Below are 13,213 nucleotides of genomic sequence, written 5' to 3'. Positions count from 1 at the left end.
CTACCAATATCATGTCCGAAAAGCGTGAAAGCTGTCAAATGCGGTCAGCTACTATCTGCAAATATCTGCAATTATTTTATTTAAATTTTCTTATATTTCTCTGATGTTTTTTTTTTTAAACATTACACGTCACACGTTTAGCTATACAAAACGCGGTCATTTGTCGCCACCTACTGGCGCACCGCGACTTCACCTGCGATCTTTTTATTTAAGTGAACAGATTCAAAAGATTCGAATCATGGACTTGAATCAAAACCCCTGCGTACAAATAAATGAACTCTTTTACGTTGTTTCGCATAGTTATAATAGTCGCTACTGATGTCCATAGAGATATCTGTACTAAGCTATAATTTGGATGTAATGTACAGTACCAGAGCTATTCATTTTAACCAACTAGACTACGTGCTTTGCTTTTAACTGCTTTTAAGTGCACTTATAGGTCTGAAAATTGTTTCTGTACACTACATCGCGGTACTGTTTCTCGCATCCGTTGACCTACTATGGTCACATTGCGCAGGGCTGCGGAAGGCGGAGCTGAAGGCGGTATGAAAGGCTCGGGTGCCTCGCGTCTTCCTCCGCCTCTCTACAGCAAAATGGCGACTGTTGACTACGACTCGTCCGCGGATCCAGAGATGGACTTAACCAGCGACGAGGAGTTAGAGAGGTACCCGCTGAGAGCGATCGCGTTAATCAGATGCCGGCCGATCGATCCGTGGGGTATCTGTGTTTTAGGGAAGCCGCGGCCGGGCCAACGCTTGCGTGAAGACGCTGAGATCGCGACTGCCGCATAACTTGAAAATCAAGGGGTGTCTATGGCCTAGTGTGCCAGGCAGCTGCTTTTAGTGCTGGGGTGCCTAGCGATTAGCCTGCTGTTGTTCCTACGTCTTTTAAACGAGCTTCGGGCTTTAAAAGCGACTATTAAGGGTGCCGTGCATCGTGTTATTACGACAGATGTGCGGCACGCCGTGACACAGTTTTAGGGTGAGAATTAGGTTGAAGGCAGCGTGACATCATTGCTCTTAGGAGCACAATGCAGACGCACTTAAACCCACATACAAGACAGCTCTGTACTCATCAGCGAATCGCTTTTGCAATAAGCATATATAGCATTAATAGTTGTTGAGTTGTACCCTTAGTTAGGACTACAATGGGGGGGAAACGTTCATGCGTATATAGGAAATGACGCTGTGTCCTCGCGGGTCTCCTACATTTGCAGGCCACTACTTTGACACACGCTTGGACGTTTTCTCCGGGTTAGGAACACGAGCAGGTTAAAATGTGCCTCTTAAAGGGACAGGTCCCCAGAAAATATGTACGTTGTGACAGAATTTACACACTTGGATTACTGATTTAGGTCACCGTAAGGAGAACGACAACCTCAGTCAGAGTTATGTTTTATTGTATGCCAAACAAAAAGACGTGTGAAGAAAGTGTATGGGGAATGAGGCTGTCAGTCACTAATGTCTGAGACCGGCTGACTTGTGTTTCGATCACCGAATTTTAATTTTCGATGCGCTGCCTCTTTAAATGCACATGGCCTTTCGATTAGGTTTATTCGACGTCTAGTGTCATTCGAGTCAAGACACGAATTTGAACCCTGAAGTGTGTGTGTGTGTGTGAGTGAATGTATGGGACCTGCTATAGCTGTAATAAGTGGTTCACTTCTGGAACTTTCTGTTTGAAGTCTCTGTTGGCGGACGGAGGCGCGAAGTGAACTTGCACGTTGACTAGAAACGATCGCTTACCGAACGGTAACTAGATGCGCGAGAAGTTAACCTCGTGTCTGACATAACTTTCCTCATGTGAAGTGTAGTTAGAGTATTATCTGTCGGAGTCACACTTCTGTAATGATACAGTACAAGCTTGATGTTCCGAGCTCTAACTGACCGTCTGGAGCACAAAAAGAAACGGCACAGGCCAAAGCGTACTCATTCTTTTATGAATATTAAGTAAAGATCATGTTCCATTAAGATACTTTATAAGTTTCCTACTGTAAATATATTTAAACTTAATTATTAGCATTATGCATTGCTAAGAACTTTATTTGGACCGGCTCAAAGGCGATTTTCTCAATATTTAGTTTTGTGGCTTTCTTTAGACCCTCAGAATCCAGATTTTAAAATATCTGTTGTATTTCAGCCGAATATTATCCTGTCCTAATTAGTCGTACCTCAATTTGAACACTTAATTGTTCAGCTTTCAGGTGATGTATGAATCTGTTTTTGTTTGTAAATGTACCCTTATGACTACTTATGTTATCCAGACTGGCATATAATTTGTCTGCTGTAGAGTTAGTAGGAAAACCGTAACTCTAAATGTCAATTGGACCAAGTCGGGCTCTGGAAGTAAAAAAAAAAAACATTAATTTTCATTCCTCTGAAGACAGACCTGCTATGATGTTGTTAATCGATGGTGTATGCTTTTGCTGAAGCCATCGGCTTGCGTTATTTCAGTCTACTTATTTTATTTCTAAATAATCACGCTCCGCTAATGAAAAATTTAATTAAACATGATTCTGCAAAGAAATGCGCTTTTTTTTTTTTAAATTGTCCATTTTTCAGTTGTTATTTGCAATGCTTTATGAGATTGTAGCATAGTTCTTTCCCTCAATAAAACTTAAGTCCACGGTCTCTACTTTGTATTGCGATTCACCTCATAGTTGGTCTGGTTTGGTTAAAGTTTAAACTCTTAAACTGAGGTAAGAAAAATGAATGGGAAGACCGCTCCCAGAACAAAGGCTGTTGAAAAAAATGCTATTGCGCTTAATGGGAAGCACCTATGTGTCATGGCTTAATTGAGCATGTGAGCTAAAGAGTTGACAACTCGTGTACCTGCTCTACCAATGATTCACATCATTACGTCATTCTCTCTCAGAAAGCGTTAGTGTGGTTTTGGTTTCCAGATTAAGGGTGTGACCGTGACGTCGGAGTAAAACAATATATTTGCATGACCACACAGGTGGCCCAGGACAAACTAAACCCTTCACTACAGCCCGCTCTCTGTCAGGGAGGAGAGAGTGAGGTTGAGCTTTGCTCTGCGACTGAGTAGGCTCAGCTGTTGATTGGTGTTTAAAACCCGCTTGAGAATATTCCAGAGATAAAGGCGTCATTGACTAATATCTCGGCCGTGTGAGACGCGAGCAGGTTTCGTTCAAGTAGATGGCATGCTGCCTTGCCTTGCGATTGTGAGGGAAGTGATTAGGTTTATTGTTTGTCATGTGTGTCAGTGTATCTTATGATGTCATTGGGATTTTGGTCAGCTTGACCTGAAAACAGGGTGAAGATAATCAAGGAAATCGGGGATTTACAAGAAAGGCTCTTAACGGCAGAGTCAAATTAAAATGTGGAAAATGAAAAAAGTATTCCAAGTGCAAGTGGTTCTTATTGTTAATTTAAAGAAAAACATCTTTATAATCTGTATTTAAAAGTTGTTGTTTTTTTTTGGGTTTTTTTACCCATTTTGCCATTTCACTGAATGAGGTGGCAGCAGAAACATAGGAGGCAGAAAGTCACGGCTAGTCTCAAAATTCAAAGAGGTGTGTAGAGCAGCTGTATTTTGTCATTTTCAGCATGACTTACACTTCGCAACAATACAACCTTGTTCCTACAAAGTCATTCAGCATGTTTTCTTTATACAAACAACATCTGACCGGTTTATGTTTAACATGGCATGAGAAAGCTACACAAAATCCGATCGGAGAACCCAAACAAAACGGGTTTCCCTAAATGCAGTTTGATAGGATTTCAAAACAACATGAATGTTAGTCTGAGTAAGGCTATTATGTCTTAACTCAATCCCCAGATAAACGACACTTCCTTCGAGTCATGCATTTTGGACTACATCGAACGTTTAGTCTGCTTAAACCCCAGCCACATTCAGTCAAGCTCACTCGGGTCTGAACCCAAAACTGGAAAACCGCATAAAACAAGCATTTTCATCTAATGAGAGGATTTCAGAATGACCAAAACATGGACTCTAAATGCTGTGAACGAAGTCGGTCGGCTGGTTAGTCAGGTTGTCCTGTTCATAGCTCAAAGTCACTTTTTCGATGCAGTTCGAGGAATTGATTTGGTAAATTTGTTTGCATCATAATTTATGCTCTTTTATAATCGGAATAAAAAATATTATCCTACTCTCATGTGTGCATAAGTTGTTTTTGTTTTTATTAAGTACAATTTTAGAATCTTGTTGCCATTCATTTTTTTTTTTAAATGCAATATTCCAAAATGTGCATAAAAATAGGTGGATGGATGCAAACAAATCTATTGTGACTTTAAATGTTCTCAACAGCCTGCCACCTCTGCCGTATCGAATGGTATTTACGACCTTTTAGCCCACCTTTTCCTCACAATTTTGAGAAAACCCATAATTTCAAACACTAAACACTTTTCTGATTTTGCAATTGCTCAAAATAATAATTCAGTTTATTTAGTTTACCTTTTGCTTTTCATTTTGAAGCTCTAGAAATGTTGTCATAATGTAGATCTAAAGGGCTCATGTTCCCCTCGTTACCCACAGTTCCGCTGTGCTCCAGAGGAATAAAGTTACCATCTCTGCAGATTGCTTTCACTGTTGCAGAACTGTTTCCTTTTTGCTCCACTCTTATGTTTAACTCTTCAGTGTGGAGGGGTAGAGTTAAAGCTGGTAATGTGACACTCGTTCTCTAGTCTTCTTTAAATGTGTACTGCCCTGCATTGTTTCCCAGAAAGCACTTCATCCCACCTGATGTCAGTACATCTGTGTGCCTTTTGACTGATTTAAAACAGACACCGCTGCTAGTGAAGTATCTATGTTTAGCAGCGTAATCTAACTTCGTACACTTCCCCCAGACACCTATAGCTCAGAACACAATGTATTGGGTAAATACACGCATGCTTCCGCTGACCTTGATGGGCCTCTGTTTTAATATTGTGTGTTGGAGTATTTATTACACCGGTGCAGGCAGGTATTCTGGAGCTTGAGTTCTGACAATGCAGACCATTCTTTAGAGATCTCACGTCTTCGAAATGTGATATGCACACGCCAGCATCTGTATCATCTGGTCTTTGTAAGGTATTGTGGCATATTCTTGTCCCAAAGCGCAAGGAGCACGTTCAGCTTTGGAGCGGATAAATCTTACACTTCTAACAGCTGTTAGGCATTGTTATCATTTTTGTTTTTCAATGCACAGGGAAGCGGAAGGCTTCAAAGAGCAGGGAAACGCATACTATGTCAAGAAGGACTATGCTGAAGCATTCAACTTCTACACCAAGGCTATTGGTAAGAACCCTTAAAAGTGTGCTTTGCTGTATTAGTGCTTCGTCTGACGGCCTAGTTTTCTGTAGGCATCTTTTGCATTAAATTGTTCCTACACACTTCTGAATCACTTACTGCCTTCACACCAGACTCAGTATTCACTCGTATTCACGGTTTCTCTCGTCCCCACATGGTTTCTTTGAAGCCTGTAACATAATTTCCTGAATAAATTGTTATAGCAACCACTTGTTTTAGAAATATTTTGGTGACCTTTTCCGTTCCGGTTTTATCAAAAATAACCACAGGTTTTGTTTTTTTTAATAAGTCCCCTTACTGTTTACTAAATCGTCTATTTACATTTTGTTTCTGTCCTTTTAATAGACTTGTGCCCGAAAAATGCCAGTTACTATGGCAACCGTGCAGCCACATTGATGATGCTGAGTCGCTACAGAGAGGCACTGGAGGACTCCCAGCAGGCCGTGCGGCTAGATGACACTTTCATGAAGGTGACGTTTTGACATTCTAAGCATTTAGGATGACTTCTGTATTTTTATACATATAATGTAATATAAATCTCGGAAGGATCTAGGTGGCACCATGCTTTAGCTCAGGTTATCCCAATACTGTGGTTCATGAGGGAACTGTTGTGTGTTTTGTGAGTTGATTAAAAAGCTAATAAATTATTATATTTGTTTAAATTTTTAATAAATGTTTTAACAAATGTTTAAGAGCCTATTGTATCATATTTGAGAGATACATTTCTGTGGCCTTTAAAGTATTAAATTAAGTTAAAAATAAAGCTGAAATGCCTTCTGTTATCTTATTGCTAGTTCATACTTTTTTTTTTTTTTTTTTTTTTTGTAGAAAGTAATAAGCCTTTTAGTATTTTTTTTTTTTTTAGAACGTAATAAGCCTTTTAGTTTTTTTATTTTTTTTTATTTTATTATTTTTTTTTTTTTAAATGTCACTGTATAAGTTAAACATAATTTTTCCTGTGAAACCTTATTTTTATAAAACAACTTGAGTAATTCTTTTTTTTTGTAAGTGCACTTATTTTTGACTTGGGTTTATTGGATTAAAAATGTTTGTTTTTTGGTTTTTAATCACTGATAGTCACACATGTATTAAATATGACAAGATCTACAGAACTACAGAGCATATAACACATTTAAATGCCATTTTACTAATGCATATTATTGGGAAATATAAGGTGACCGCTGATGTTTATATGCATAAGTAGTATACTATAATGTTACAAAGACCTCCCTTTTTCCATTACAAGCTATAAGAATTTATGCAATTGCGTGAGATGTTTTTTGTCCACTTCCAATACAAACTCCCCTTCTGACTATCATTTCGCACTGAAAGGGTTACTTGCAGGATTTCAAAGGATTTCAACTGGCATAAACAAAAAAAAAATGAATTCATGAACTGCTAAAATGCTGCATAGCTCGAATGAAATGCATGTTGTTTTGGATAAATGTAAATGTAGTCAGCATTCTGTTTTCAAATGCATGTCCCTAATCTTTATCGTTCTGTTCCACAGGGTCACATGCGTGAGGGCAAGTGCCACCTGCTGCTCGGCAATGCTATGGCTGCCAGACGCTGCTTCCAGAAGGTTCTCGAGCTGGAAACAGACAACAGTCAGGCTCAGCAGGAGGTACATTGACTATAAATACCAAACACTGTTATGTCTCATCGCAGGCGTTCCATAATCGCCTCTGAACTTTTGGCATGTGTCATTCATACGGCCTCTGACCTCCTGTGTCTCCTGCAGCTGAAGAACGCAGAGTCCATTCTGGAGTTTGAGCGCTTGGCTGAGATCAGCTTTGAGAAGCGAGACTTCAGGATGGTGAGTGTGTTTTTATTATTCGTCTAGTTGCTAGTCTGTACGGATGAATATAAGTGTGTGTGTGTCTCTCTCTGTAGGTGGTGTTCTGTATGGATCGGGCATTAGAGTCTGCTTCTGCATGTCACAGGTTCAAGGTTTTGAAAGCAGAGTGTCTGGCTCTGTTGGGACGATACCCAGAGGCCCAATCTGTCGCCAGGTAACAGGACTATAGTGTTACTGGAAATGTTTAGGTAATTCATAGATTTAAGTCATATGACCAGTTTGAAAACCTGGAGGGCAAAACATCCATAGAACTGCAGAAAAAAACTTTCATCTGGTTCAACATAAAAAAAATTCAAAACAATACGATTTTGTCAACATGTTTTGGCAATTTGTAATCCATGTAATAAGCCCTTAGCTGCAATATTCAAAAAATACAATATTTCTTTTTTTCATTTATTATGGACGGATATTTATCTGTTATTGCCCACGTAGTTTTCATTGTCTGTTGAAAAATCCATATCAGTTGACCACTGGTGTATCTCACTCTTGCTTTTTGCATCTTCAGTGATATATTGCGGATGGATTCCACCAATGGCGATGCCTTGTATGTGCGGGGATTATGTCTGTATTACGAAGACTGCATTGATAAGGCGGTGCAGTTTTTCATTCAAGCGCTGCGCATGGCACCAGACCATGAGAAGGCCCGTCTGGCCTGCAGAGTAAGTGTATTTAAATGCATTTTAAGTGTTCAAATTAAGGTTGTAGTTCAGCCAAAATTGAAAATTTGCTAAAATTGTACTCTCCCTTGGGCCATTCAAGATGTAGATGAGTTTGTATTTCTGTCCTACCATATTTTTGGAGAAATGTAGTTTTACATCACCAGCTCATCAGTCGATCCTCTGCAGTGAATGGGTGCCATCAGAACGAGAGTCCAAACAGCTGATTAAAAACATCACAAAAATCCACAAGTAATAATTTCTGTCTATCAGTGAAGCGATAAGCTGTGTTCATTGAAAACAAATATAGCAAGGCATTTTAACTGTAAACTGTTGCTTTTTGACAAGTTCATAATCCATAATATTGTTTTCTCTAGTAACAAAAAGGCCATTCCCTGTTGTTCTCTCAGATCAGAATCTGTCAACATATTTTAGAACTGTGTTGGACTGTTTTTGCTTGTAAATGGTGTTTGGTCTGTGCATACGTCTCTCCCGATTCAGACAAGATGAGATGATCAGAATTTTTTTTTTATAGATCTAGGACTTGCATGTTAGTTTAAACAGTTTGAAGTAGAGGCGGGCAATATATACAGGTAGACACATTTAACCCGTCACTGTGGTCATGGTCACACATTATGATTTAAAAAAAAAAGTGATTTTAAAATGCCAAACAGCAGTGATTTTATATGTATGTGGTTTCTGTGAGGCAGTCTGAAGCGTGCACACATGAAGACGCTGCTCAAAGTGTGGGTTTTTGTCTTTAAATGAGAGTCTTTGCAAGCGTTCTCTGAAACAGTTATAGAGGTCTTAAATGAAAGTGTACAGGTGAGTTGTATTGGATTCACATGTCCACTCTTAATAAAGGAAGCAGCCATATTGCTACTTTGTCAACGAAAACGTTGATATCCTAAAAACCTTAAAAGTAAACACTATTTTGTGGTGTGTATTGTTATTGTGATTGTAAAATGATTCCTATTGCGATACGTTTTTGGTCATATTAGTCACGCCTGCTTTGAAGTAAAAAATTTTTTTTACTAATGTGCAGCTTCACAAGATTGTGATATTTTTATCAGATGTTCAGACTCTGGTTCTGATGGCACCCATTCACTGCAGAGGATCCATTGGTGAACAAGTGATGCAATACTAAATTTCTCCAAATCCGCTAAAGAGAAGAAATAAACTTGCCTTCTTTTTTTTTTTTTTTATGGCCGGAGTAAATTTTCTGCCAATTTAACTGTTGTTTTTAAGTTTTAGCACAGTGTCTGTAAAGTATCTAATTGTTTCTGTTATAGAATGCTAAAGCCCTGAAGGCCAAGAAAGAGGAAGGAAACAAAGCATTTAAAGAGGGCAGCTTTGAAGAAGCATATGACCTCTACTCGGAGGCCCTGACCATTGACCCAAACAACATCAAAACGAATGCCAAGCTGTACTGTAACCGAGCTACAGTCGGATCCAAGGTCTGCATTTGATGAACTCCTTGTACTTCTATAGACATTTGGTTTAAATGCATTATCAGTATTGGAGTGACCCACAAGGCCAAGCAGTAGAACATTTTCCTGCTCTGAAGCTGGGTCACACTTGTCGGTCTTATTTTGGTAATTGTTTGGCTCTAACACATGACGTTTCTCTCTTTAGTTAAATAAACTGGAGCAGGCCATTGAGGACTGCACAAAGGCTATTAAACTGGATGAGACCTATATTAAAGCTTATTTGAGAAGAGCTCAATGGTACGTCTGTGTTTCTACACGCATTAGTTTTAACATTTAAAACTTCTTCTTTTTCTTTTTTTTTTAACCTGTTGATTTTACACTTTAGTTACATGGACACAGAGCAGTATGAAGAGGCTGTCAGAGACTATGAGAAGGTTTATCAAACGGAGAAGACTAAAGGTATGCGTTCATCTTGAATGTGTTGAAAGCTATATTTCATTTCTGTTAAAGATCTCATTTTTTCCTGCGGTGTGTTTCAGAACATAAGAACCTGTTGAAGAACGCTCAGTTAGAGCTGAAGAAAAGCAAGAGGAAAGATTATTACAAGGTCCTTGGGGTGGATAAAAACGCCACTGAAGATGAAATCAAAAAGGCCTATCGTAAAAGAGCCCTGATGCACCACCCAGGTACACATTTCATTGAAAGAATCAGTGTTTTCTCTCTATACAGTCTATATCTGCACATTTTTCAGAAGTCTGTACTGTAGACAGTACTAGGGCCACCAGTGTGTCTTACCTTACAAAGGCATAAACTTCTTCTTACCAAATTCTTTAATGCACATCAATCAAGACGTGACTTAGCAATGGGATAGCACTTAACATGATCTTTTGTCTGCGCACTCTGAAGGTCATAATTTTTTGAAAAAAACAATTATATCCAGTGCATTCTACTATACTACAGCTAATTCAATTTTTCTTGATATTTAGTGCAAGTCAATCAGAAAGTCACAATTTTGTTCTTTTCAACTCACTGGATGGAAACTGCTTCGCAAATGTTTTATGCAATATTCCAATTTTGTGCATAAATTTAATCCATAACTTTTGGATGGAAACATAGCTACAGTTTCTCTTGTACTTTTTTCCGCAGACCGACATAGCGGAGCGAGTGCTGAAGTGCAGAAAGAGGAAGAGAAGAAATTTAAGGAGGTGGGCGAAGCCTTCACTGTGCTCTCTGACCCCAAGAAAAAGTCCCGGTATGACAGCGGCCACGACCTGGAGGATGACGACATGAACATGGGTCTGTCTCCTTCACACATTCAGGCTCCTCTTCATTTCTCTTTCTGTAACGCTGATTTATTCCGTCATATGGGTTTCATTATTGTTTTGCTAATTACTTGGCACTGTCTTTCAACTAAAGCTTCCATAAAACTAAAAAAAATAATTTTACTTGATCTGTTGACGCCAATAGCCTAGTAGTTAGTGTGTGACATAAAGCACATCTGTGACCCCCATATATATATATATATATATATATATATATATATATATATATATATATATATATATATATATATATATATATATATATATATATATATATATATATATATATATATATATATATATATATATATATATATATATATATGATTGGCCCATACATCTAATTTAATCTGTGTATGGTGAACTAATGATTTTTTTTATTTTGTTGTTTTTTTTGTTCCTCTTTTTCAGACTTTGATGCCAACAACATCTTCAAAGCGTTCTTTGGTGGCCCGGGTGGGTTTAGTTTTGAAGGTAATTCATGTAAGGCATACCTTTATTTACTTTTCATACATTTCATTAATCACATATTCAAACTGTAGGGTAAACCATTGAATTTCAGTACTTTTGTAAAGTTTGGGATTGGTACGATTTTTTATTTTTTTATTTTTTTTTATTTATCCCCCCCCCTTCTCATGGTTTTAAATGACTCCTCTTAATGGTCAGCAAGGAATCATTTAGTTGATCAAAAATGCAGTAAAACTTTTGATAAATATAACAATTTAAAAGAGCTTTATATTTTTTTCCTTTTTTAAGATGTAGTTCATTCCTGTGATGTCAGCTGATTTTTCAGCATCATTCTCCAGTCTTCAGTGTCACATGATCCTTCAGAAACCATTATGAATAAAAGCATTGGTTTCTTTTAAAAAAAAAAAAATCGTACTAGTCACAAACTTTTAATCAGATGTTTAAATATCATCAAGACTACTGTAAAAATGTACTCTACAGCTGTTATAATGTAGCTCATTTGTGTGAATAATATTCTCATGTTATATTCAACTCTTGATTCTTTTCAGCACAACTAAAACCTCTTTGTTTTCCTGCAGCATCTGGACCTGGAAATTTCTTCTTCCAGTTTGGTTAACTTGGCAACGTTCAGCATGTATGCAGTAGTTTCACAACCTCTGAATTGCCCTGAACCGGACTACTCCCCTCCATCCCTGCTCTCTGATGTATTACGCTCTGGTGTAAGGGGCTTTCAGGGCTCCACAGTTGGACCTGCGTCTGTGCCATTGACTTGTTTTATTGCTTACGCACAAAGACAACAACGGCAGGGGCATGACCATTCTGTACCAGAAAAAACAACATGATGCATTGCACAGTTCTCTCTCTGATCAGTGTCCTTTTTGGCCCATGTATTCCAGCTTTAATTTTATTGTTTTGTTTAGCTTTTTTTAATCCGCTCTATCGAATGTACCCTGAATTCATTGTCACTTTCAAAAGCTTCAACTACAAGCTGAGCTGATGTTTGGGGGGGAATCTAAGACGGTGCTACAGGCAAATCTGCTGTTTTTCCCCAGGCCCACTCTAAATGCTTCGATCTCATTTCCCATCCACCCACAGACAGCCCCTCTCCCAAACATATTAGTGATAGCAAAATGATCCATATCGTCCAAATCCAAAAAAAAAACACGGGTTAGTACAGGAAATCATCACTGCTAGTGCCGTATAGATTGTTTAAACATGTACAAAGTCAGAATTCACATAGATATATTTATGGAGCATTGCAAACCGTTTTAGAGACCTCAGCAAACTACTATGTGAATGCAGCACCTCATGCCAAATCTGACCGTAAGAATAGCGCTGGTTCTGGGTTTCGTCAAGCGAGTGGATTGTTTGACTACTGCATACAGAGATTCAGAGAGAGCGAGCTCACGCACCTGTTGACCACGTCCCTCTCTAAGATTCATTTGTCAATGTTGCCATTCAAACCCCTTGCTGCATTGTACATTTTACTGGAATGTAAAGTGTTTCTTTGTGTTGATAGTTTATGACTGTTTAATTTTTTTTAACTGAAATACACTCACTTTTTTGATATGTATATTTATTGTAAATTCGCTGGATGTGAGCTTCGGATGGATGGATGGATGATCTTTGGATACACTAGGATCTACACTCTTAAAGGTTAAACCCAGGGAGAGACCGTGTTTGGCCAGCACTCTATTAACTTCTGAATTAAAGAGCCTCTGGAGTGAGTGAATGTCAGACGAGCTTATTGATCTGGTTATTTGTGGGCTTGATACCATTTGACTCCACAGTGTGTGTAATATGGGTCTATGTAAATTGCAGGCATGATCAGTGAGCCATGTTTACCGTTTTACCTAAATGTTCCTTGGATCGCTGAAGATTTGTTGTGCTCCAGCATTCTCTTGCTGTCTTTGACCTGACCGTGTACCCAGTTAGGAAACTGTGCAATTTAAGCATTTGTCTGGAATATGTTCATATTGCTCATCTTGAAAGATCTTCAGTGTATTCAGAAGACAATGTCCATGCTGACTTTGCTCACTCCGCTGGAACAGTCTTGACTATGGACCGTTTTTAAAAAGCCATGTAAATAAAGTAAGCCTCTTTCTGTTTTCCCCTTCACCAAATTCTTAGCTTCTCTGTCTCTTCTAATACATGTGGAGTTTATTTCGCATCAATGAAGGCGTTTTTTACGTTCTTGCTGTGTTGCTT

General features: G+C 38.4%; 1 protein-coding gene across 2 annotated transcripts; it reads left to right on the top strand.

The window, feature by feature from the left end:
- Nucleotides 1–485: 485 nt before the first annotated feature.
- On the top strand, nucleotides 486–13,128 carry dnajc7 (DnaJ (Hsp40) homolog, subfamily C, member 7). 2 transcript variants are annotated; one of them, XM_043229668.1, is made up of 14 exons: nucleotides 486–664; nucleotides 5,171–5,259; nucleotides 5,617–5,741; nucleotides 6,782–6,895; nucleotides 7,013–7,087; nucleotides 7,165–7,283; nucleotides 7,635–7,788; nucleotides 9,078–9,242; nucleotides 9,421–9,512; nucleotides 9,601–9,674; nucleotides 9,755–9,901; nucleotides 10,362–10,511; nucleotides 10,949–11,011; nucleotides 11,584–13,128. In XM_043229668.1, the coding sequence occupies exons 1-14, from the start codon at nucleotides 501–503 to the stop codon at nucleotides 11,619–11,621; spliced, it is 1,569 nt and encodes a 522-aa protein (XP_043085603.1). In that variant the 5' UTR covers nucleotides 486–500; the 3' UTR covers nucleotides 11,622–13,128. The 2 variants fall into 2 exon arrangements, with proteins under 2 accessions (XP_043085603.1, XP_043085602.1); XM_043229667.1 differs by having other exon boundaries at nucleotides 10,949–11,020.
- Nucleotides 13,129–13,213: the final 85 nt, after the last annotated feature.

This window comes from Puntigrus tetrazona, chromosome 3 (genome assembly GCF_018831695.1).
Source record: "Puntigrus tetrazona isolate hp1 chromosome 3, ASM1883169v1, whole genome shotgun sequence".
Lineage (NCBI taxonomy): Eukaryota > Metazoa > Chordata > Actinopteri > Cypriniformes > Cyprinidae > Puntigrus > Puntigrus tetrazona.
This window is presented reverse-complemented; position numbering and strand designations above follow the sequence as displayed.

What these genes read in the sequence shown, in the direction of transcription:
- dnajc7 (XM_043229667.1), top strand. Translation starts at nt 501, where the DNA reads ATGGTCACATTGCGCAGGGCTGCGGAAGGCGGAGCTGAAGGCGGTATG. An exon ending in TAGATGACACTTTCATGAAG is followed by an intron (nt 5,742 to 6,781) that starts GTGACGTTTTGA and finishes TCTGTTCCACAG; the next exon opens with GGTCACATGCGTGAGGGCAA. An exon ending in GAGCTACAGTCGGATCCAAG is followed by an intron (nt 9,243 to 9,420) that starts GTCTGCATTTGA and finishes TTCTCTCTTTAG; the next exon opens with TTAAATAAACTGGAGCAGGC.